This window comes from Gekko japonicus, unplaced genomic scaffold (genome assembly GCF_001447785.1).
Source record: "Gekko japonicus isolate JY-2015 unplaced genomic scaffold, Gekko_japonicus_V1.1 scaffold140, whole genome shotgun sequence".
Classification (NCBI taxonomy): Eukaryota; Metazoa; Chordata; class Lepidosauria; order Squamata; family Gekkonidae; genus Gekko; species Gekko japonicus.
This window is the reverse complement of record NW_015169781.1, coordinates 205,586-231,274: the sequence shown is the minus strand read 5'-3', so window position 1 is coordinate 231,274 and position 25,689 is coordinate 205,586. Positions and strand designations below refer to the sequence as shown.

General features: G+C 48.2%; 2 protein-coding genes across 2 annotated transcripts; one reads left to right on the top strand and one right to left on the bottom strand.

Annotated features, from left to right (window-relative positions):
* Nucleotides 1–2,115: 2,115 nt before the first annotated feature.
* RNF208 (ring finger protein 208) lies at nucleotides 2,116–3,220 on the bottom strand. The gene has a single exon (XM_015416801.1). It carries the CDS (start codon nucleotides 2,960–2,962, stop codon nucleotides 2,162–2,164), a length of 801 nt encoding a protein of 266 aa, XP_015272287.1. The 5' UTR covers nucleotides 2,963–3,220; the 3' UTR covers nucleotides 2,116–2,161.
* Nucleotides 3,221–24,999: 21,779 nt separating this feature from the next.
* Nucleotides 25,000–25,413, top strand: CYSRT1 (cysteine-rich tail protein 1). The gene has a single exon (XM_015416773.1). The coding sequence runs from the start codon at nucleotides 25,000–25,002 to the stop codon at nucleotides 25,411–25,413; it is 414 nt and encodes a 137-aa protein (XP_015272259.1).
* Nucleotides 25,414–25,689: the final 276 nt, after the last annotated feature.

Here is a 25,689-nt window from a genome sequence, read left to right as displayed (position 1 = left end):
CTGAAACACCATGCTTGGGGTTTGGATGAGCTTTGCTAGCAATCTGGCACAAGGTTGGCAGACCATCATCTTAGCAAATTTTGGATACTTTGCGGGGGGCAGCACCCTCATGCCCTATGCAAGTGTTTCTTTTGGGTTGTCTCTGAAGACCCCATCCTATCTGGAAATGGCCCAGCCCCTCGTCTGTTTGCATGTGTACAAAATGGATGCTTGCAGGGTCTGGCTGTCAACACATGCTTACTAGGACCACCCTTTGAACCCAAAGGAAGAGGTCTTAGCCAATAAACCAGCCCAAAATGTTTAGAAATGATTAGGCTGGACATGACCCTGACTGACTAGGAGCTATAGGTCAAAAAACCCATTTAAGACCCTCCCCCAGCAAAGACCACCAATCAACTAGCTACCTCCGCCTCCCCCCCCCCCCCCCCCTCCACCCCCATCCCAGTTCAATCCTCAACATCCCTTGGACTTGCTTTCTGGATTGCGATTTTGGCATTGATCTGGAAATTTGCTTGATCTATGGTCTGGACTTGTCAGTGGCCCCACTGATGTCAGTAGCCAGCAGCAGGGGGGAGAGTGCATGCCCTTGGGGTTGACTGCTGGAAAGATCTGCATGTGTAAGCGCGTAGCAAATAGATTGACCAGTATGCTGCCCAAAGTTTGCTTGAGACAGCCAGCCAGCCCCCAAATGCCTTCCGTCTTTGCCATGGGCACCTGGGGCTGAACCCCACTGGACGATCAGCTGAGGCAATCCCAGCACCCCAAGTCTCTAGCCTCAACCCACTGGGAGGGCTTGCTTGTTAGCCAGGCGTCTAGCTAAATATGGCTTGGTTATTATTATTTTTTGCTTGGCACAAAATGGACCCCAAGAGACCAAGCCCGGCAAGAGGAAGGTGGCATAGTGCTCCCAAGCCCTTCCCATCACAAATTCAAATGAGCAGACACCACCGTGTGTGTAAAGCTACCACTTTGCACACCACCCCAGTTTATCCTGCTCCTATGTCTTTGCGCATAGTGCTGTCATAAAAATAAGGGCAGGGAGAGAGTTTGCTAGCTGTCTGGGAGTAACCAAAGCCCAGTTCACTCCAGAACTCTAACTGGGAGAGACAGCAAGGTGGACTCTTCCTCCCTCCCAGGGAAGGTCCGTGCTGCCCATGGAAAGCGCTCAGTCTGTCCCTTTTGACTGGGACATGGCTCTCCTTTCCCCTTAACGCGGACGCAACCCCAAGAAGCATCATCGCAACTTCAATCCGTTTTATTGACGGCCGGGGCCGAAACAAGATGCATTTCTGAAACAGTAACGAGGAACAGAGATCCTCCAAAATGAGGATTTAAAAAAAAAAAAACCCACGTATTTTTAAAAAGCTTCCCTCAAGGACATCAGGAAATGGGACCCTTCCAGGAAGTCTGCTGGCAACCGTCTTTCGATTGGCGACAGGAAATTTGGACGCAGAACAGCTTGGGCACAGAAACGGAAGCTTTGGCAAATAACTTAAAGAGAAACTGGCATCCGAGTTGGCCCCTGGCACAGGCCCTGCCTGGCACTGCTTCTCTAGGATTCCTGTATCTTGCCACCTCCTTTGGCTGCTTCTGACTCCTCTAACTTGGGCGGCTTTCGTGTCCAAGCTGCTGGTAGAGACATGACCACAGCTGCCCCGCTGGGACCCCACATTGTGAGCCACACAGGACAACACACTTCCTGGGGAGATGAAATCCAGGGACGTAGTCCACTAAGAGAGTGCAGAGAAGGAAGGAGGGTGAACTGAAGGATGGACACAGCAGTGGGCAGGGAGGTCTTGCTGACAGATCTCTGTCCTCCATTATTCCTGGTCCATCTTCCACCATCTAGGAGATGAGCCCTCTCTTTCATCCCCTTTTGCTGCAGATAACATTGAAGGATGCCCCAATGTCATCCCCACTTCAGAAGCATTACTTCCTCCACTTCCCCCATGTAAACAACTGTTGGTTTTCAGCAGGGCACACAGGCAGGTTCTGGAGCCAGAATGGTTAAGAATTCCATAAAACCAATGGACCAATAAGCCTGTCCAGATTGGAGTCTCCCAAGAAAGACCGTTGTGCCCTCCCACTCTCTCACGGTCCCACTGCCCAGGGTGGTGGAGGGGTACAAGTGGAACCAAGGGGAGGGCAGGGAGCGCACAGCTTACATGATAGTGCAGGAAGACAGCGGGTTTCGGATGTGGCATGTGCAGGCCGCCCCGCAGTACTGGCGGAAGGTCTGATAGCAACTGCGGTCAGCGTCGCTGCTCCACTGCACAGGGTTGGTAGAAAGAGCCTCGGAGGGAAGTCTGTTGAGGATGCTGGTGTTCACTGCCAGGGCAGCCAGTCCATAGTCAGTGAACAGCACGGTCTCCCTCTTGCAGGTGGGGCAGGAGATGAACTTGTACTTAGGGCAGGATTCGTAGAGGATCTGCAGGCACTCCTCACACACAGAGTGCAGACAGGAGAGGATGCGCGGGCGCTTGTTGGTGAAGTTGTACATGTGCCCACAGGTCGGGCACTCCAGCGGCTCGCACGGAGTGGAAGAGTGCAGCACGTACTGGTTCACAATCACCTCGTCCGATGGTGGCGGCTGGCGATGGTAGCAGATTTCTGAGCTGCCTTTGCGCTGTCCTTGGTAGAGCCGTTCACGCCGGGGGAGAGGCGGCGTCCGGGACAATCCCAGGCCCCCTGGGTTACCGTCTAAGGCCGGGATGTCCCCGCAGGCCTGGTTCACGATGATCTCTGACTCTGAAGGCCAGGCCCGCTTGGCAACCAGTGGAGGCTCGCGGCGGGGAGCAGGGACATAGCGCGACTGGGAACTCTGCAGCTCCGAGAACTTCTCCGGGTGGATGATCTTCATGGCCTCCATTTTGATGATGACTTGTTGCCCTTTCAGACATGACATGAGGAGGTTCTTAACATTACTGTCCGTGGCTCTGGGTTCTCCGAGGGTCTCCTGCATGGGGCTAGAAGGTGTTCGTAGCAGGCCAGGCTTTGAATCGTGTGCGGGCCGTGAAGCGGCAGTGCTGGAGAAAGCCGCTGTAACAGGGGCACATCCTGGGGTGAAAGGCGGCAAAATAGTTCCTTCTTCCTGGCAGGTTGCGACAGCTGCCCTAGGACCCCAGTTCTGTGTGCATTCCTTGCAAGGCAGGTTGTCAGGTGATGGGGGTGGCAAGGACCGTGTTGTGTTACAACAGTCCGTGGCCTGGTGAAGCTTTGGGGGTTGTGTTCCGGGGTGCAGCCGGGTTGGCCAAATTATAGCACCTCACAGCACTGGGATGGACACCAGCCCTGGTGGGATTACACCTCACAGACTGGCTAGACGAACACAGCCAAAGCAGGCCAAACGTTGACTTTCTCCGCACTCCAGGGCTAAACCACCTTGGCTGCAGGTGAGTCAGGCTGAAGTTGCATCTCAGGATGGAATGCTATCAGAGCAGCCTGTGCTGTGTCTTTGGCCCCTCCCTGCCGGTGCCCCTCCCCCACGGGGCCTTGATTCCTGTTTACATTCGAGGAGATCCTGACTGGGTAGAAGAATGTGTTTTGCAAATTCCAGAGCTCTGACTTCCCCTCTCTCTCCCACTCGCCTCCTCACAGACTTCTGCAAAGCTCCTTCCTCCAGGGCAGGCACCGGGAGAGAGATCCACAGGTGGAACACATCCTGCTCAGGTGCAAGGCGGCAGCAGGTTCCCACCTGGCAGTTGGCAGCTCCTTCACGGGGAACAGACCTGGCCTGCCAGTTCAGTCTCTACAGTGTGTTCTTGCGGCGCTTGCAGGAATGTCTGGAAAACAAAGCAGATCTTTTTTTAAAAAAAAATCTGACAATGTTTGCAGAAATACATGCTTAGACTGGAACCTGCTGCCTATTCCTTCCTTGCTGAGGTAAAAGGTCCCCCTCCCATTCTGACTGGGGGGGGGGGAGGGAAAGCCAAAACATTCTGACAGCTCAACTCCCAGTGACCAAAGTGCTGTTTTAGCATCTGTGATTCCTCTGTTGTCTAAAAGCAGCAGCTGCAACATGGTTTTTTTTTAAAAAAAGTTCAAGCCTTACAATGGCTTGCTGAAGCACCTTTCCCCGAAGAAGAGTGCTGTACAACTCAAAAGCTTGCTTCCAATCTTGTAAAAATCAACTCTGTCCAATCAGAAGTTTCGTTCCACTTGCCCTATGTTGTGACAGGCTGTTGTGACAACTCACTTTCCCGCCCTCCCACAATGCACTGGGGCCTCTTCTTGTTTGGGGCAATAGAACGTTTCCATTTTCTCCCAGCAGCTCCCAAATTTTCTTTTTGAAAATCTGGGGATCACACTGCTGTATGGGGGTTTGTAGCTACACCAAAAGTTAATGCACACAGCCATTGCCATGGAAAGATACCTGTTCCCCGGACCATCCTGGATTTTTTTTTCATGTTTGTATATATTCAAAAGATCTTAATGTTCAAAAGAAAAGTGGCTGCGACTTTCTCTAAATAGGGTTGCCAGCTCTGGGATGGGAAAGACCTGGAGATTTTGGGGGTGGAGCCTGGGGAGGGCGGGGACCTCAGCAGGATATAATGCCACAGAGTCCACCCTCCAAAGCAGCCATGTTCTCCAGAGGAACTGATCTTGGTCGTCTGGAGATCAACTGCAATAGCGGGAGAGTTCCAGGTACCACCTGGAGGTTGGCAACCCCATCTCTAAAATAGACTGCAAAAGGCTGAAAGTTGTAAGCCATCTGGGCACCTATTAGGACTGCTAATTTTGCCTTGGGACAAAAGCCACACTCTGTGAACTGCTCCTAGGGCTCAGAACTTGTTCCCATTGCCAGGGTTAATGCTGGAAATCCATGTACAGAAAAATGGCAATGGCTTTTCTTCCTCTACAGCATGCATTTCCTTTGTCTCCGATAACTACAGCTAGCCCTCCATACATCCATGATTAAGGTCAGTGTTCCCTCTAAGCTGAGTTAGTGTGAGCTAGCTCACAGTTTTTTAGCCTCCAGCTCACACATATTTGTCTCAGCTCAGGAAAGGTGGCTCCAGAGCAAACTAAGCTATGCAGCAGCCAAATCGCTCGCTCACAACTTTAATGCCAGTAGCTCACAAAGAAGAATTCTTGCTCACAAGACTCCACAGCTTAGAGGGAACATTGATTAAGGTAGTGCTTCCCCAAGTAGGGGAAGTCCAGTTTAGCTCAAACCTCAATAACACACCCAGGAAAATGCTGATCACCGCTCTGGGGTCAGGCAACAATTTTTCTCCAGGCCAGTTTGGCCAGTGATCCTGGAGGTTTTCTGCCATCCTATAGGCATGGAGCAGGGGTCACTGGCAGTGCTCCCTCTAAGCTGTGGATTCTTGTGAGCAAGAATTCTACTTTGTGAACTATTGGCATTAAAACTGAGCGAGCAATTTGGCTACTGTATAAATTAGTTTGCTCTGGAGCTACCCTTTCTGAGCTAAGACAAAAATCTGTGAACTAGAGGCTAAAAAACTATGAGCTAGCTCAAACCAACTCAGCTTAGAGGGAACACTGGTCACTGGGTGTGTTGGGGGGGGAGGTATTTGTGAATTTCCTGCATTGTGCAGGGGGTTGGACTAGATGACCCTGGAGGTTCCTTTCAACTCTATGATTCTTGTTTTGGAAATTAAAGGCAGTCTTCTGCCTGCCACTGGGGCTTGGAAAAGGAGATGCTGTGGTTTCTTGCTGTTTTAATTTCAACAGCACAGACATGTAACGTAGTCATACAGAGGCACATCTGAAACCCAGTGCATGCAACAGGCAGAACTCCAAGCCTAGCCAAACACTTGGTATGTGGTTGAGATGAGAACCGCAGTATACAGGCGCACGCGCACACACACACACCACCCAGCCTACTGCTTCTCACTAGTGCTCCAGTCCCTGTTGCATCTAAACCACAGACTGAAACAGGTTCCATAGTCATTTCCTCTCCTTGGGGAACTGCAGGTCTCTCACGAAAGAGGTCTGTAGATACATGAGGAACAAAATAATATTGGACTGGCTCATGTCAGTCCTTCGGGGTAGGGCGGGATACACATCTAAAGATAAATAAGTAAAATAAATAAATGTCAAAGCTTGCAGGCAGCAAGAAAGCTTCCAAGCTTCACAAACTCTTCTTTTTAAGAGCTGGGCTGAAATAACAGCAAAGTGAAGCTGCCAGGCATGAGCACACAAGGCTTTGGCAAACTGCTATATAGTCTCAGTCTCATATCTGCTGTATGGGGGTAATAACAGTGGTCTGGATTATTTTACACATTTCATTTTATATGTATATATCATGCACTCCAACTGTCCCAGTTTACCAGGGATGGTCCTTACTTTCTGATCCCTGCCCCTGGTAAAGAGCGACATTTGAGTCCAGTAGCACCTTAAAGAACCATCAAGATTTCTGGGATAGAAGCCTTAGAGAATCAAAGCTCTCTTGAACTTTGATTCTCTAAAGCTTATATGCTGGAAATACTACTGGTCTTAAGGTGCTACTGGACTTGAACCTTGCTCTTCTACCATAGACCTACATGACTACCCACTTGAAACTGCTCTTGGTAAATCACTGTCCCTCTCTTTTAGCTTTTGGAGGTGCCTCGTTGAAACAAACAAACAAGCCTAAATTACATTTCTTCAGCTCCCTTCCCAGAATCTGAATTTTTGAATGGGGAGCAGATGCATCGTGTCTCAAATGCACAGCCATGTTACCATATGCACACAAATGAACACTCAGGTCCCTGGCAGCACATGGCCTGTCCTTTGGCACATGACATGTATCATTTGAATTGCTGACAACGGTTTGCAGGACAATCCTGACTGCCCTAGCTTGTCTATTTCATTATCATCTTAACCTTCCTCCAAAGAACTCAGGGCAGTATATATGGCTTTCTTCTCCTCAGTATTATCTTTGCAACGAACTGGTGAGGTAGGTTGGTTGAGGAAAAGTGACAAGCTCAAAGTCACCTGGTGAGTTTAATGGATAAGCAAGTGAGGATTTGAACCTGAGACTCCCTGGTCCTAGTCCAACACTTTAACTACCACACCAAAATGGCTCATGACTGAGCTCTACCTCCTGGCTTTTCAAACACTGCAAAGCACACTGTGGCAGACTGCAGTGTTAGACGTGCTGCAGACAGAACAAAGCCTTCAGCAATGGCTTATGAAGGTGCTCAAGCAGCGATTTTTGGTATGAAAACGGGGGTGTCACAAATACAGTTTTCATCTGTTAAGTGTTGAAAGATGTGATAAGCTCAGCCAGAATGGAAATATAACTGCACCGGAAAGAGTTTTGCAACACACAGCAAGCGTGTGGTTTGGTTTTATTCTGAATGGTGGAAATTTGTGAGTCACACAAGGTTCTTCTTCAAACATTTCTTTTCTTCTTCCTGAACAACAGGAAACATTCCGCAAAACAAAATTAATTGTTGTTGCTGCACCAGTTACTGGTACTGGTGTTTACCAAGCTCAGCCTAGTCCCCTTTCCTCTACTCAACTATGACGGTTCAGTTTCAAGATGGAAAAAGTAAAAATGGAGATATAGTAATTTTGTTTTTGTCTGAAGCATTTTGGAAAGCCATGAGGGTGTTCAGACTTATTCTTTGGGCCCACTGGTCAAACGGGTTTTGCAAGTTTCTTCAAACAAAAGAGCCCCCTGCGGCCCTGCAAAACCTGTTTAGCAGAGATTCAACTCTGAAAAGCAGCTTCTTTTCCTAACTGCTTTGGGGGGGAGGGAATGGATGCTTTATTACATTACTGATAGGTCATGATAGCAAGAAGAGATGAGTATAAATACCAGTGCTGGCCTTGTACTGCAACACCCAGGCACGAATGCGTCTTTCCAGCTTATCCTACCTCATGGGATTGTTGTGAAGATGAAATGGGATTCCTGCTTGGATGCTGTCTCTGAAGCAGAACAGCAATATCACGAGGAAGAGTAATAAATTTCTCCACCAGAGATATAATCAGCTTATGGAATTTGTTGTCATAAGATGTGGTGGTTGTTTGCATAGAGAGTTTAAAAGAAGGGCTGGGCAAATACGAGGCAAGCAAAGCTCCCTCTAAGCTGTGAAGTCTTGTGAGCAAAAATTCTACTTTTTTAAAGCTATTGGCATTAAAGTTGTGAAAAAGCCATTTGGCTACTGCATAAAGTACTTTGCTCTGGAGCCATCCTTCCTGAGCTAAGGCAAAAATGTGTGAGTTGGAGGCTAAAAAAACCTATGAGCTAGCTCACACTAACTCAGCTTAGAGGAAACATTGGAGGCAAGTGAATTGTCTGTCAAGAGCTAGTAGCTGAATAGATCCTCTATCTTCAGAGGCAGCCGGAATAAAACAATATTACCCATATATGCTGAGGTTTGAGGTGCCACTAGGGGTAGGTTGATTTGTAGAACACTTAAAATATACTGATCGGTAGTATCCCATTGTACAAATCTGGAGGTCTGGAAACATACAGAACAGTTTTCCTTGCCTCCTGTTTTACTGTAGTTTTAAACCCTTCCCTCCTTCAGTTTATCAAAATTTATATTGTAAGCTCCTTTGGGCACAGACTTTTTTTTTTGGGGGGGTGGACTTCTGTTATACTAAAAAGTGTCACATTCACATTGATGGGTTTTTGATAAAATGCTCCTGTTATTATTGGTAACAATGATAGTAAGCTATTCAGTCCTGGAGAACAGGTATCTTTCCCACATTGCCTTTCTGGATCATATCAAAGGTCTACATAGTCCTGCACTCTCTCTCCAATGAGGACAAGGTGGGGGATGAAAGAAATGCCCTTCATCCCTGCCTGTCCCCAGCATCTGAAATTCAAAGGTAGCCTGTCTCCGTGTATGGGTGCTTTAAGTAGTCTGCCTGATAGACCTCTCCTGCTTTTCATCTGATCCATTTTTAGAGGCCATCTAAACTAGCAGATTCCACAAGTTAAATCACTCACTGTATAAGTATTCTTTTGGGTCTGCTTTGAAACGATATATGTATTTAACCATTTTAATGTAAGCTCCTTGGGGCAGTAAACCAACTGGGCGGGGGTGACTTTGTAAATTGCCATGCACATCAATGTTGCCATAATAATACTAACACAAAGATAATATGGTAGGGCCATTCTGGCCACCAGACCCTTGGAAAACACTTGTGTCTGTCTCTTGTTCTCTGGTCTGTTCTTAGGAGCTCACGTGATGTTAAACAAGTGTACCTATTTTTATCTGACAAACACTAGAGGGTACGCATCTCCTGCACGCCTACATACCTACTTACACACACACACACACACACACACACACTATTCCCAGTTACCCCAAGACACACCCCCACAGGCTAGTTCCAAAGAGCATACACTGAATGATGGTCTCACCAAGCTTGGTTTGTATCTCCGCAGGGCCTTGTTTACTATGGCAGCTTTGCAGTGCTACCCAAATGGCCCCTTCTTTGCTGCTTCCGCTCCAGGCGTGCTGCCAGTGGCTCCGAAGGCCCAGTCACTAGAGGTTATCTGAAAGGCAGATGGACGAGGGGGTCCTTCTTAACTCCCTGCAAAGGGCCCGTCCTTTTCCTGCCTGCGTCCTAATCCAGCCCTGTTCGGTCCATCTGACCTGAGGGTGCCGCAAGTGCCCACCGATTGCAGCCACTTCTGTCCCCGAGGACCCAACAGATCTCGTCAAAGGCAGAGCAGAGAAAGGGTGCTCTTGCAAATGTGGTGGATCCAGATGCTTGCTGGCCTGGGCCAGATGTTTCACCGGGCCTGAAGCAGGTGCTGTCAGCGCCAGAGCAGGTTAACAAGAGGTGCTGCCTGTAATCCAGCGGTTTGCCTGCAGTTGCAGTGAAGGGCAGCCTCCAGGGCCAGGGCTCCTAATGCCACACTCTTCCTCCTCCACCTGGCGATGCCGCTTTGGCTTCTCAAAGCCGGAGGCCAGATTTCTCTCACCAATAAGAATAATTTAAAAACAAAGCGGAAGCAAGGGCATCTCTGGACTGTGAGGGCTCAAGGAGCTTGTCGTGGGCCAAGAAAGGCTGCGCTGCTTCTTCCCATCTCTGCAAGGGCACGGTCGCTGGCAAGTGCAGAGAGATGGGGTGGGGGGGAATCCTGCCTGGATCCTCCCTCCTGCTGGGTGCCTGGCTCCTGGGCGCTGAATGGAGGGGAGGGGACGTCTGGCGCCAAGAACCACGGCTGCCTGTTTCTCACCTTCTGGCTAGCCAAGGCTTGTATTTTCCCAGCGGTGGGTGGGTGTGCGTGCGAGAGGGGGTCTCTCTCCAAAGGATGCTCCCAATCCCAATCCGGGGAGGGGGGGCGGTGCCGTTTCCAGGATGCCTTCGCGAACGCTTCCCGGGATGCTGCAATAGGACCTCCGTTTGGGGGATGCTCGAGTGGAGAGGTGGGGTCGGCCCCCGGATCCTTTTCAAAGCCCTCCTGGGTGCTGAGGAGGAGGGCCGGCGATGGAACGCTTGCTTTCCCTCCCTGCGGCAGGAACTCCGACCTGCAGCTTGCAAGACGCTGAGCCGCGGGGGCTGTTTGTTTCCCGGGCGATGCAGAGCCGTCGCTCCCTGCCTTGCGGGATGCTGGGAACCGTGCGCGGGCTGCCGCTTGCTTGCCTGGTTGTCTGCCTGCCTGCTCGCCCGCTCTCTCTCTCTCTCTCTCTTCTCTGCCTTCCTTCTCCTTCGCTCCCGTCTCTGCAGTGAGCACTGCAGTGATGCAGCCAGCTGAGCTCACGTTTCTCTCACTCAGCAGCCCACAGCCTCGTGGGCCGCAGTGCCTTCGCGCCTGCTGTTGGCTGCTGCCTTTTCATTCAAGGCCAGCCTCCCCCTCCCCGCCGCTGCTCCCACCCCGAGCCTGAGCCCCGCCAGCCGCTGGCGTCAAAGAAGCCCCCGGGCTGCCGCGCTAGGCCTGGCCGGAGCGTGCCAAGACAAGTGCAGAGGCGACTGCGGCTTCCTTCCTCCCCGGCGCTGACCCCTGACCTTCCTGCGGGACGCAAGAGGAGCTGCCTCCCCCCTACCCGCCCCAAAAGCATGAATGAATGGATCCGGAATTATGAAACCAGGTGTTCTGGCCAGCGCTGCAGGCTTTTTTTGTTGTTGTTAACACATTTTATTAAGCGCTGTTCAAAGCGTTTCACAAGCATCTCGGAAATCCTGACAACAGTTCTGAGAGGTGGGCCACTATTTTTATTGTAGGTGGGGGTCTGAGAATGACTTACCTAAGAGCATCTACCAACTTTGTGGCTGCAGTGGGACTTTAGACCGAGGTTGCTTTTGCCCCAGACTGGCATCCAAACTAGGGTGGGTTTTTTTTGTAAATCCATACACCTTAATTTCCTAATGATCCATTTTCCATTTCCCCCCATTTTGATGCAATCTTTCTCAAACCTGCTTTAATGCAATCGTTTTGCAGTAGTTACAAGAGCTACATGAAGCCCACAGCCTCGTGTGCAGAAGCAGCCAGAGCCACAGTGTTAAAGAGTTGGAAGGAACTTTAGAGGTCATTTAGTCCAACCCCCTCCTTCATGCAGGAGTAAGCAATTACAGCATCCCTAACAGATGACTATCCAGCCTTTCCTTAAAGACCTCCATTGAAGGAGAGTCCACCAGTTTCCAAGACACTCCATTCACCACTGAATAGAAATTAGGAGATTTCTCTTTCTGTTTAGCCAAAATCTACTCCCTGGCTCATGAGTCTCCTTCTCAAATGCTAGATCACCCCTGCTATGTCATAACAGCCACTACAGATTAAAAGGATTAGAGAAATTCATGGAAGTCCATTAGCCACAAGAGCAAAAAAGAACCTTCTTGTTCAGAGGCAGTATACCAGGAGCTGGGGACAGAGGAGAGCTGTTGTCTTCTTGCCCTCCTTCTGGACTTCCCAGCTGCATCTGGTTGGTCACTGCTAGAAATAGAGTGCTGGATTAGATGGCTCTTTGGTCTGGCTACCCATGGCAATTCTGACGTTGGCATGAAATTAATCTGCAATTTTATCCTTCTGGATACACTACATTTGTGTATGTGCAAGGAGACTTTTTTTTTTAAGGGAAGAGCTCCCAAATATAGTGCAGGGGTACACTGACAAACACAATGTATCTGAAGAAGTGTGCTTGCACACAAAAGAGCTTATACTTTGAATTAAACTTTGTTGGTCTTAAAGGTGGACTCAAACTTTGTTCTGCTGCTTCAAACCAACACGACTGCCAGTGTCCACCTGAATTTAAACACACTGTGTGATGCTGCTGATCATGTGTTTCAACTGTTAAAATACAAGAGAAGGTGGCTGTAATTTAAGTTTAGGAGCGAGCTTTTAGGAATACCAGGCAAAGCTTGAAATGTCTGCCTCTTATGTAATTGTAAGTAGCTGGTTTAAATTCTTGTAAAAGGGGGGGGGGAGGTACAAGGTACAGCAGTTTATTACACCTTCTAGTTCCATTTGTTCAAGGTGGGAGCCAGAGAAGTTTCTATGTAAGATCCCCTGATGAAGCATATAGCGAATGTGTAGGGACCCAGAAGATCTAATAATGAACTGCTCTACTTTGCATCTTTTTACTTTCTTCCCCTCCTACCTACCCATGCAGCCTTGTCTTCCTGTTAAATTCCTGTAAATCAGGATTTTTATTAAAAATAAAAGTGTTGCAAACCCAGTGATGCAAGAAAGGCCCCCTGCACCAATAAACACCCCCCCCCATGATTCCAGATCTCAGCTGTGCTCTTGAGAGTAGATTCTGGGGCTCAAGCCCCATTAGTCCTCACTCAGGCCTTCCCAGCTTCAAGCCAGGTCAACATTAGCTGTGAATCCCTACCCAGAGTAAACGGACGAGCGACGGAAAAGAACACATAGGACAAAATGATACAGCCACACACCCCTTCCCTGTTCTTTCCATAACATCTCCATTCTCCACTATATCTTCTGCATTCCAGCGCTCAAGTCATTGTAGTCACCAGCATAAGGGTTTCTATCAGGACTAAGATAAGAAAGAAGCGGCTAGCCTGGGGTTTAACTCAGCGTGTGCTGGATACATTTTTTTTAAGCAGTCTGATAGCAACCAAAAAGAACCTTTGGACTCCATCATTCTGTCTTGTGCAGAGTTAGGTCATCCAGCACAGAAATTGTCTACAGCGGGCCCAGGGTCTCAGGCAGAGACAGGTATTTTTCAGCTTCTGCTGCACCAGGGACCTTCTGCATGCAAAGCATGCAAAGCATATGTTCTGAAGCTGTCTTACCAAATTATTGGCCCATCTTGTCCAGCAACTCTCCAGGTCTTTGGACAAAGGAAGGTCATGGCTGAGATTCTTTAAACCAGAGATGGTAGATATTGGGCACACAAATCAGGTAACCTAATATTCATTGTATGTAAGCTTAGAATAAAACAGAGGCATGATAGAAGCTTATAAAATTACGTGTGGAGTGAAGAAACTAGATAGCACTTTCCTCCCTTCCCTTCTCCCCAGTACTAGGGGCAGCCAGTGAAAACCAATGAGCAGTACATTCAGTGTGCACAAAAATAAAACACTTCCTCACACAATCCATAATTCACTTGTGGAGCTCACTGCCACTAGATCAGTGGTGACCAAACTTGCTTAATGTAAGAGCCACACAGAATAAACATCAGGTGTTTGAGAGCCGCAAGACATGAACAGATATTGCATGTTTTTATTGGAAAATAAGCAAATTTGCTTTTTATTAGCATTAAAAGAGACTGCCAAAAATAATAACAAAAGGGGTAAAAGCAGATATTGATAATGATACTTATTTGTCCAGTGATATTTATTAACTAATGATATTTAGCTTCCCCAGCCGTCCTGCCAGGAGCCGCACAAAATGTGTGAAAGGGCCGCATGCGGCTCCTGAGCCACAGTTTGGCCACCCCTGCACTAGATGTAGCAAGGGCCTTCAGGTTGGATGGATTTGTTTTATGTTTTATCTTTTGTAAGCCCCCCTGAGCCTGCTTTGGCGGGGAGGGTGGGGTATAAATTGAATAATTAAATAAATAAAATAAAGGGGGAGTAGAAAAATTCATAGAGAACGGGCTGAATAACAGCTGTTAGCCATGATAGATAAATGGAATCTCCATGTTCAAAAGCAGATTACTTCTGAACAAGTGCTGGGTGGGGGGAGAGCATCAACAAGGGGAGGCTTTGGCTTCCAGTGTCCCTGCCTGAGCACCATCTGGAGTATCTGGTTGGCTACTGTGAGAAACAGAAAGCTGGACTAGATGGACCATCAATCTGATCCAGCAGCACTGTTCTTATGGAGTCCCCTCCACCTTCCCACATGACATTTCTGTACAGTTTATGATGATCTGCATGTGAAGGAAGGAGAAAAACATGTTGCCCCTTGATTGAATATTTGCTTCCTTTTGCACAGCTTTAAGAAACTTGTGCGCTCCCATGCAGACAACAGCTGATCGGCTCCCTTCCTTCAGTGCATCAACAGAGGCGTGCGCACCTCACTGGAAATCTGTGGACCCATGAAATGAATAAACCCTGTGTGGATGGCTGGGAAGGGCAGAATTAGTGTCAAGTGGGGGGTTGCTGATTTCACATTTTCAACCAATTTATCCTCCCCCATACCCCCAAGCCAAACAACAAACACTTGCCACTGTGGGATACTCAAGCACTTTTTTGACACAGGATCTATGTTTACCATCTATGTTTACCGTCTAGCAACCCCAATGAAAAACCTCATCTGCTGAGGCACTGATTAGCACATAGGAATATTGCTGTATTTTTAAATCAGATGTATTTTAATTGTTTTTAAGTTTTTGTATATGGTAATTGATAGAACCCACCCTGAGCCTGCTATGCTGGGAAGGTGGGATACAAATCTAATAAAATAAAATAAATCTACAGTGAGATTCAGCTGCGTACTAGTTGTCTGAGAGGTACACAAATATGTGCCCAGGAAGAGTACAAGGAACTTACATTTCTTGCCAGCTCTGTCTCTCTTGGGTGGGCTGAGGGCTTGACGTAGAAGGTGGGGCGGGTACCACTTTGGCCACTTTCCTACTGGTACTCCACACTGGCCAGTATTGGCTTACTGTCATCCTTGGTGAAATACCAAAGCCATTCAATAAGAACAGAAGAAGAGCCCTGCTGGGTAAGACCAATGGATCATCTAGTCCAGCATCCTGTTTCCCTACAGATGTGTCTGGGAAGTACACAAGCAGAGGCATAGAAGTCAAAGCCTCCTCCGTTGTTGCCCACCCACACCCAGCAATTGACATTCAGGGGTACACTGCCTATTAACATGAACATTTCATTTACCTGTCATGGCAAGTTGCCTTTGAAGGATCTATCCCCTGTGAAATAAAACCTTTGCCTTCTCCCTCCACCCCCATAGGGAGAAGAAGAAGAAAATTCTGGATTTATACCCTGCCCTTCACTATCCAAAGGAGTCTCAGAGCGGCTTACAAACTCCTTTCCCTTCCCCTCCCCACAACAGACACCCTGTGAGGTAGGTGGGGCTGAGAGAGCTCTGACAAAAACTGTTCTTTTTCAAGAACAGCTCTTATCAGAACTATGGCTTGCCCAAGGTCATCCAGCAGGTGCAAGTGGAGGAGTGGGGAATCAAACGCGGTTCTCCCAGATGAGTCTGCGCACTTAACCACTACACCAAACTAGGAGATAATCCTAACCTGTTTTATTTTCTGTCTAGTTTCCCATACTGAAAATGCACCCACTGTTGTCTTCCTTCCCAGCCACTTGCCTCCATTTAATTTTGCAGGCTGGGTGCCTATGAGTTAATGGGATATTATAGACTAGAACAGTGAGAACTGAGTTCAAACTCCCACTCAGCCAGGTGACACAGATCCTTTAGTCCAGCATGTTATCTCAGGTCATTTTACCTCCATGGGATTGTGAGGATAAAGGGGGAATGCCTAATATATACTAGAAGGAAGGGGAGAATAATTAACATTTGATCCTCAAGACACATCTATCAAAGTGCAAACACTCAGTTTGGTCCCCCCCCCTTACTAAAGACTGTCCTCCTTTTCTGGTTCCTGTTTTTGTCTTGGGGGGATGGCTTGTGAAAACCCCCACCCTGTTTAAAAGTGCCTGGGGGGTTTTTTTGGCTCTCAGTGCAGCTGTGTGGTTCCGTGTCCTTTTGTTTTGGCACAAAGCTGTCTTGTTCAACCAGCTTCTTTTCAAATGCTTCCCTTTTACTTGCCTCATCTCTGTGTTTCTGCCTTGCCAGGCCATCCACAGTGGGTATTCTGCGAGAGTCTGCTAACATTCTCTGGCAGAGGGGCAGTGAAGTACAAGTTCTAGAGGGACTAGGAGCATCGCTCTGTTGTGGCATAAGAATGAGTCTCGTGGCACCTGGAAAACTGATTGGCAGGGCATCCTGAGCAGAGCAACATTCTTCTCTAAGTCACCTGAAGTCAATGAGTTTAGAAGGGTGTAAGTCTACTTATGACTGTACCATTAGTAGCAGACAGTCACTGCGGTAAAACAGCACGTTAAACTAGGGTCTTGGGAACCTTGGTTCAGCTCTCTATTTTGCTGTGAATGTTGCCGGGTAACCTTGGCCCTGTCACATTTTCTCAGCCAAACCTACCTCATAGGGCTGTTCTTCCTTCCCCATTTTGTCATCCAGACGAAATAAATTAACGGCAGAACTGAACTTTTCCATGGCAGCCCACTGATCTCCACCAAACGCTGCTCTTGGGGGAATATTCTAAATAAACAGGGGACTTTGATGAATGACATGGGGGGGGGTCTGGAGCTGGAAAGAGGGAGTTGCTGGAAATCACAAATTGAGTCTGGACGCAACCCAGTGTATGGTGCCTTGAGCTCCTCGGATGAATAGCAGGATTACAATGTACTGGATAGAGGACTTATCAAGGAAGAAGCTTTCATGGGCTAGAAACCTCTTCAAGGGCCCATTGGCCCTTTCATTTAGTGGCGAAGCTTCTTGAGGGTTGCTGCCTTGAAGAGCCACCGGAGGCCAGGAGTCGGCAGCCATTTGGCTCAGAATGCTCCTGGGCCATTTTGATGTCTCTCATAAGAACACAAGAGAAGCCAATGTTGAATCAGGCCAATGGCCCATCCAGTCCAACACTCAGTGTCACACAGTGGCCAAAAAACCCAGGTGCCATCAGGAGGTCCAGCACACTCCTGCCTTTCTTTGTCAGACTGCAAAATTGCAAAGCACATAAAGTAGTATGGAGAAAGATTGTATGAATCTGTGGATGGTGGGAAAGCTTTGGACCACCTGCAGTCAGAGTCTCTTTTAACAGTTGTAATAAGAACACAAGAAAATCCCAGTGGATCAGACCAAGGGGCTGCTTAGTCCAGTCTCCTGTTTCCAATAGCGGTCAACTCCATGCTTCTGGGTATAAAGGAGATGGCCGTCCTCTGTTCTTTATACCCATAATCTTCTACACAGAGATATGCTGACTCTGTAGGTACAAGCCCCATTAAAATAGCTGTTGATAGAGCCATCCTCCATGCATCTGTCTCATCTACTTGCTATTTCAATATAATAGTTATTTTTGTTATCATCATTAACATTATTATTCTCTGGAAACACACACAAGCACAGCCCTGTGCTTGGCACAGAATGAGTGCCATCTATTAGCATCAAGCAAGCGGGTATCTTAAGGAAGGGATGGCTAGGAGCCATAATTGCTGCTAGGGGGTGCTGCTACTGGGAGGGCCCCAGGCTTGGAAGCGCATGTTCTAGGAGAGGAAATCCTTGGTTTCTCCTTCAGCCCGGCACCCAGTAGGCGGTCACAATGCCTTGCTTTCCTCCACTTCTGCCAAACATTTCCCTGGCCTGCAGGGAAGGCCCTTGATCTGCAAGGGGGGGGGAGGCGGGAGATGTGATAAGAAAGCCATCCCTGTTGCAGCCGGCCAGCCCAAGGTATGCAGGCAGACAGCCTGGACCAGAGTGCCATGCGCTCCGCAGCTCAAGAGAGGAGGGTTTTATTTATCTGACATTGTTGACACACTATGACGCAAAGGCCAATGGGGTGTACTGCAAAAATAGAAAAGGCTTGAAGGCTGGGGAAGAAGTGCTAACTTGTGCCCGCACACAGGCTCGCATGTGCAGGGGTCAGGCACATGCACGCACATGGATGCACACCTGCTATTTCCCAACGTACTCCTTTTGCTGGATTGGACTGTCTGAGCTAGCCCTCAGGCCCCAACTGCAGCCGGCCAGTCTCCTCTGGTGTAATTCAACAGATTCAAAAGTTGCCCATGACTAATTGGGAAGCTCATATAAAGATAAGTGGAAGGTGGATAAGGGCGCACAAACAGATGCCACTTGCCATCCATAACATTTCCCTCTTGGATGTTTCCCCCTCCTTTCGTCCCCAACTGGACCAGCAAATAGCCCAGCTTTTTTTGGGGGGGGGAGGGACCACCTGAGAGGCTGCAGTGGAGGACAAAGCACACTCATCTCCCCACCCCTTTTCCCTTGCAAATCTCCCTCATCTCTGTGTTGCCATAGCTTGGTGCATATTAGAGAAATGTGCATTTGCAGAAGTAATGTATAATCTTGTCATACATAAGCAAAATAAAAGTCAACCCAGTTTTAAGCAGCACACCACAGTACAAAAAAAAAAGTAGGTATTTGTATCACATGTAACCATATGCACACTGCTGGTCGTTTGCAGTTGCAGAGAGTTTCTATTGACCTGCATTCAAAACCCCTCTGACCCATGAAGATACCTGGCTGGCAGTGGGCAATTTGCTCTTTGTCTTTTAGCCTAACCTTCCACATGGAGTTTGTTGTGAAAACAGACTGCTCTGAGTTTCTTAGAAGAATGTGACATTTGAGCAGTGTGTGTGCCCGTGTTGTTTTGGTGGCACAGGCAAAGGCTTGGGGCGACCCCTAGTGTTGGCACACAGTAGCACAGAATGGCAATTTGGGAGAAGTTGTTAGCAGCCCTATTTCATATCTTTTTAATATTAATTCATACTTTTGTCACATCCCCCAGTTTACAGTTGGTTTTTCAGTTCTGTTTGTATCATGTATGCATGCGGTATGGTTTTTTCTACACACAATATATACAGCAGCTACATATCTGATGTATAAATGTATAATGTTGATTTTTGTATAAATAATATTGGGAAAATGTGTCTGTTTTAAAGGAAAATTTCAGTGTGAAGAAGAAAATGGTGCAGAAATATGGAATCATGGGTTCAAGTGGCACACAGGCGGCATAAAATGGGGGCTTATGGGTCAAAACAGCAGGGATGAGACATTTGAAATCATTTCAAGCAGACAGACATTTGCAGCTGGAAGGAGACTGACCCCCCCCCAGCTGTTTAATGTGCTTAATTTATAAGCCATAAGCAGAGTGACAGGGCTGAAACATTAAAACTAACTGTACATGCTGTACATTAAAACTAACAAGACTTCCACCTGTTACTTCCCTGATCAGCACAATCATGTATCGACTGTATGCAGGATGGAGAGATCCGTTTCCCTGTGGCCCTGCTCCTGTGTCTTTAGCAGCCTGCCACATCGAAAGTTTCTCCTTGCACAGGTTTCATTTCTGCCTGGGGACCTTACGTGGCAGTGGCACTTTGCTCTAGCAGGGAGGGGCTGGCAGAGAGGTGCTCCTTCGACCAGCTGTGTGCTGCATACATTCCCTGCCCTCTAATGGTCTGTTGACTTAAGGTGGTGTAGACAGACACTTCCTGGGCCAGGGGCCAAGACTGCCTCCAAGCTGCAAGGGACTCAAGAGTCCTGGGCAAAGCAAAAGCACAGAAATTGAAAAGATCTGCAGGAAAGGGCAGCCCTAAATGATGAGGTGTGTGTGTGTGTGGGGGGGTGAAACACCATTCCCGGAAAGACTGCAGCACTTGCAGCTTTGTTTGTTTGTTTAGAGGGAGGGGAGTCATCATGACAGAAGTTTGCTAAAATTAGAAAGGGGTCAGTGTTCCCTCTAAGCTGAGTTAGTTGGAGCTAGCTCACAGTTTTTTAGCTTCTGGCTAACACATTTTTGTCTTTGCTCAGGAAGGAGGGCTCCAGAGCAAACTAATTTATGCAGTAGCCAAATTGCTAGCTCGCCACTTTAATGCCAGGAGCTAACAAAGTAGAATTTTTGCTCACAAGACTCCACAGCTTAGAGGGAGCACTGGAAAGAGGGTTGGTAAAGTGCACAGAAATTTTCCCTCCTCTCTCATAAAACTGTCACTCTGGCACCAGCTTCCAAGGAAGACAAAAGAAGGTACTTCTTCACACAAAGCAGGGAATTGTTATGGAATTCCTACTACATGGCTGCTATCTTCAGATGGCTTTGAAAAAGGTTCAGGCAAACTCGTAGAGCAGCAACCCATCAACGGCTATTAGCCATAATGGCTAAATGAAGTGTCCATAGACAGAGGCAGTCTACCTCTCCTTTAGCTCAGAGAACAGACCGTAATCTGAGAAAGTTGCCTATTTGAAGGTCATCTCAGCCACAAACTCACTAGGAAGCCTTTGGGAAGCCCTCCCTGGGACTACCCAACAGGGTTGTTAAGTTTAACTGACATACACGTTAATCTTTCATTTATGTAGATATTTATACTCTTTTCTTCCCAGTGGGAACCCCAAATGGCTTACAACATCATTCTCCATTCTGCCATTTTATCCTATCAAAACAGTAACCCTGTGAGGTTGGTTTGGCTGAAAGTGACTGGCCCAAGGTTACCCAGAAAGCTTCCATGTCAGAGTGGGAATTGGAACCCATACACTATAGTGTGAAGTTGTCTGAATACTTGAAAACATGATATAAATAAATAAATAAATAAATAAATGCAATGTATTATTAATAACAATACCTTCAGAGGGAGGGGATCCAGCCACAACCCTAGGGTGCCTGCCGGCCCTTAGCCACAGTGGGGCATTTAGGAGCAATGCCCCATCACTCATGGCCCATGCCCTACAACCCCCGCTGTGGTAGTTGTGCCAACAAGTAAGGAAAGACTGTTCTCTTTTTCACCTGCCTGCCAAGATCTCTCTCTCGCACTCTCCCCTGCTCCTCCACCCCAATTTCCCAACGCCCCATTCCCTCTAAGATGAGTTAGTGTGAGCCAGCTCACCGTTTTTTAGCCTCCGGCTCACACATTTTTGCCCTAGCTCAGGAGAGATGGCTCCAGAGCAAACTAGTTCAGTGCAGCAGCCAAATCGCTCGCTCACAATTTGAATGCCGGTAGCTCACAGAGTAGATTGTTTGCTCACAAGACTCCACAGCTTAGAGGGAACATTGCGGCCACCACCCAAAATTTTCTGGGTGCCTGGCTCCTTCCTGCCTGTTTCCATGGGAGAACTTGTGGGTTACTCGCAAGGGGCAAAGCGCTTTGTACATGCAGCTCACTCTTTTCCCATATGGTCTTCAAATTCTGCACAGCCCTTAGCTGTTTTAAGCAATTACACAATAGCAGCACGGATGACCGCTGCCTCAACGAGGGCTGCAAGTGCGCGCGCGCTCTCTCGTTAAGGCTGAGCGGCAGGCAGCAATGCGACCGGTGCTGCGGCAACTGAAGAAGAAAACGCGCCTGGGGCGACATTCCTACTGGCCGGCCAGCCGTGAAAAGCGCGGTGTCGCCTCAGCCGGGCGCACCCCTGGGTGGGGAGAGCGAAAGCGATCGGTGACCTCATTGGTTTTGGCGGAGGGGGCCCCGAGTCGTTTTCCAGGCGGCACAAGGGCGAGGCAGCTCCGGCCAGGCCCTCCCTCCCAGAGGCGGGCCCTGAAGCAAATCCGGCAGGAGTCGCCCCAAAGCCACGCCGACCTGCTGCCGTCGACTCTTGACCGGCCCTCGACGGCTGGCGGGGCGCCCCGGCTTCTGCCTGGCAAGATCCGGCGTGGCGAGCTTGGCGTTGGTGGAGACGCGCCGGACGCGAGGTGAGTTCCGTTCCCTCCACGTGGGCAGCCTGCCAGCGCGGCTCCTCCGACGCTCGCCCGGTTGGGGCAAGCGGGACTCCGACTTCCAAAGCCGAAAGGTGGAGTGGCTGGGAGGCTGGCGGCGCCGTCCGTGGGGGGCGTGAGAATCCCAAGCCGAAGGTCTGACTTCTTCTTTCGATCAGGCACCCTGCAGTCTGAAGCTCCATAGTCCTGAATGTGTGGAGGACTATGATCTTGATGTGTGTCTTGATGTTGAGTTATATCATATAACTTATATGAAGGGTGCAGCTGCTTGTCCCTCCCCGCATCATTTCCAGGACGAACTGCGTATTTCAAAGTTCTTCTTCCTGAAACGTTCGGGGACAGAAGATTGGCCGGTTGCAGGTGGCCTCCCTGATGCCCAGGAGGATTTCGCTTTGATGCCCTCAATGCCCCTGCTGTTTTCTTAAGAGACAGAAAGAGTCGGGTCCTTGTCCTGAGGAGTTTACAGGGCCAGATGGGTTCATCTATGACACATCAATTTTTTACTAGGGACTGTTAAGAAATGGCTTGGAGGGAAAGGTGTGTGTGTGTTTCGATGGATGGTGGAGTTTTTTAAGTATTGCCCTGGGCATCTACTAGAATAAAGCTGCCACTAAAACAACAACAACCAACTCTGGCCTTGTTCCTGTGGCATGAATAGAAATGTAGCTGCTGACTTTGTTTTTTAACCTGGCATGGAAACAACACGTGACATGGGGTGGGGGGGTTGTCAGCAGAATTTCTGCCTGATCTAGGTCTATTAACAAGCCCTCCACCACCATCCAGAAAACAGGTGTTAGTTTTACCTCCCTTTCCTGCTCCCCCTACATTCCATCCGAGTGCTTTTCAAATTCCACACCATTATCACAGGACAGAGGGGAGGAGGCCAGATAACAGCTTTCAGCAAAACCTAAAAATATTGGTTTAGGAAGCCTGCCCAAGGACCAGAGCACTACAGCCGAAAAACTGGCTGGTTATTTTGAATCAAACAGGCAAAGTGAAACGTACCTGGTTTTCCCATTTGAGCTGGCATTTCTCAACTCGTCTCCGTAGCTGCACCTTTAAGCCAGGGCATGTACTGGAAAAATCAGCAGGTGGAACTTTTCACAGTACAAAAGGTTAGATCCTGCTAAGACAAAAGAAAGGAGTCTTCACGCAATGTATAATTGGCTTGTGGAACTCACTGTCACATGATGTAGCGATGGCTTCTAGCTTGGATAGCTTTAAAAGTGGATTCATGGGGGATGAAGAGGAGGAGAGGTCCACTGATTGCTATATGAATAGCTGAGATTACTCAATGGAACCTCCATGTTCAGAGCAACTTCTATATGCCAGTTGCTGGGGGCTAAGAGGAGGGTTTTTTGCCTTTGTGCCCTGCTTGTAGGCTTTTCAGGAGCATCTGGCCAGCCTCTGCAGGAAAGAGTATGCTGGACTACATAAATATTTGGTCTGATCCAGCAGGGCTTTTCTCTTCTGAGGTTTTTAATATCTATATTAATCAGCTTCTAAAGGTAAAGGTAAACCTGTTTTTTTTCCTATTTACTTGGCAATTCTCCCTCTTCCCTACCCTCATTCTTGTTTCTTGGTCTGTCTATGTGAGGGTCTCCATCTGTCTCTCTTCTCCTTGATCTGGGCATTCCCACCTCAAGAGTTATTCTTCCACCCTAAGCGATTACAGCCTGTTACCACCAATTTCCCTTTAGACCATTCTTTCCAATCTATGTTGGGCCAGCAGCCGATTGCCAACTGTCCTCTGGCAGAGCCCTTGTGACTTTAACAACAGTGCCTTTAGTGCCCTTGTGCCTTTAACAGCTGTGCAACAACTGGAATATGAAATATCCAGGGCTTTTCCTGGCATTGGAGAAGCAGAAACAGAGAAAAGTTTCACCTGTTGACATTCTGTAAAGCCTGGTGAGATGGTGGTTTGTGATAAAAGCATTTATAGAAATTGAAATGCTAAAAAAAAGTGGACTTCACAAGGTTGTTGGGAAGGATCTAGTTGAGTAGTTAAGGGAATGGGTCTTGGGTTCAAACATCACCGCAACCGTGAATGTAAAGGGTGGCTGCTATTTTTCAGCCTCAGCTACAGTCCAGGCAGTCCAGAATCGGGATGTAATTTCTAGGGACACCATCTTGGACTTCTTTTTAACCTGGTCTTCTTTTAACTTTCTGTTACGATTGGAATTTTAATGCTTTGTATATTTGTTTTATGGCTTTATGCCTTTTTGTGGTACATCGTCCAGAGCCCTGCACAAGCAGGGATAGGGCAATTAGCAAATCAAATTAATAATAGTAATAATAATAATATTTATGCATTTATTTAACATGTTAATTAGCTGCCTTTCTGCCTTATAGAAACTCAAGGCAGCTTACAATGTAAATAGTAATTAACTGCAATAAAATTCATGTCAGCGTGGCAGACAGGGTTGCCAGCTCTGGGTTGTGAAATACCTTTTTTGGGGTAGATCCTGAGAAGGGTGGGGTTTGAGGAGGGGAGGGACTTCAGTGGGGTACAGTGCCATAGAGTCCACCTTCCAAAGCAGCCATTTTCTCCAGGTGAACTGATCTCTGTCGCCTGGAGATCAGTTGTAATCCTAGGAGATCTCCAGCGATCACCTGGAGGTTGGCAACCCTAATAGGGGTGCTAGTACCAGCGTACTTTACAAGGCTGCCATGAGGATTAGAACAGGCTTTGAACGGTTGCTGAACACCTGCTGGAACAAAACAAGCAGTGCTGCTTGCACACCTTACCACAAGAGGAGATGGTAATTACGTCCCAGGGAAAGTCTTCCAGTAGGGGTGTTGGGCGTTCTCTATTTTCTCTCTCCCCCCGCTGTACAAATGACATGAAATGCTTTGAGCACTCTGGAAAAACACTATAGTACATACTAAGGATGTGAGAAAAATAATTAGTGCAGAGGACTGTTTGCTAGAATGTGGAAAGGAAATGATAGTAACATTTAAAAATCCTTCTCTTCTAGGGCTGGGGTGGCCGGCTGATGCTTTGCTAAGGTAACAGAAGAAGCAGTTGTGTTCTGGTGCATGTGCCTCCTGTTAACTGTAGAGGGGAGCACTGTTTTGGTACCACGATCTTCTCCAGCACTTTGCCCGGAGCAACAGAAGACCCATCTTTGGTGACCTTTGGCAAGGACTTAGAGGGGCAGCCTTGCCCTACCTCAGAGGAGCCATGGATCGCGGGGTCATTATTGAAAACCCCTATGCTAGTGTGAACATCCCCCGAGCACAACTGAAGGACGGTTTCCTGAAGTACTATTTGGGCGATGACCTGACTCCGGACACTGTCCTCTTCAACCCCAGCACTCTGCCCACTTATACAGTGGCCCAGGAGAAGGAGAATGACTTGAGGCAGCAGAAGGCCTATGCTGGGTGGGGTGATCAGAAGATCCAGACCCACGAGACGTGGTCCAGCCCATATAATCCCTATGCCAGCCTCAAGATGCCCAGCGGAAGCTCTTCAGAACCGTTCCACTGGAAGAGTCAAGAGGAAGCGACGACAGGGGGCAGCAACACGGGATGCTGTTGCAGCTGCTGCAGGAAGTGTTGTCCTTGCTGTCGGAAATGCTGTTGTGTCATTTCCTAATTCTTCCACATTCACCACTCTTTTATGACTGGCAGTGCTGCTGAATGGCCCCCTAGTGCCGTAGCATTTGCACTTTATCTTTGCAGGAATTTGGTATGAAGTTACTGCTTACAGATCCAATGCCAGGCTAAGAAATGGTGGAGTCAGGAAAGACTTTTAACTTTTTGTCCTCCTGGGCACAAAGAGTCGGCAAGAGTGCCCTTTTTGCAAGGGAGGGTACTTTGCAGTGTCATTCTCAATGCAAGGGAATTTGAAATTGCCACAGCTCTTTTCCTT

Coding starts and splice junctions, on each gene's coding strand:
- RNF208 (XM_015416801.1), bottom strand. CDS start 2,962: ATGCAGGAGACCCTCGGAGAACCCAGAGCCACGGACAGTAATGTTAAG.
- CYSRT1 (XM_015416773.1), top strand. CDS start 25,000: ATGGATCGCGGGGTCATTATTGAAAACCCCTATGCTAGTGTGAACATC.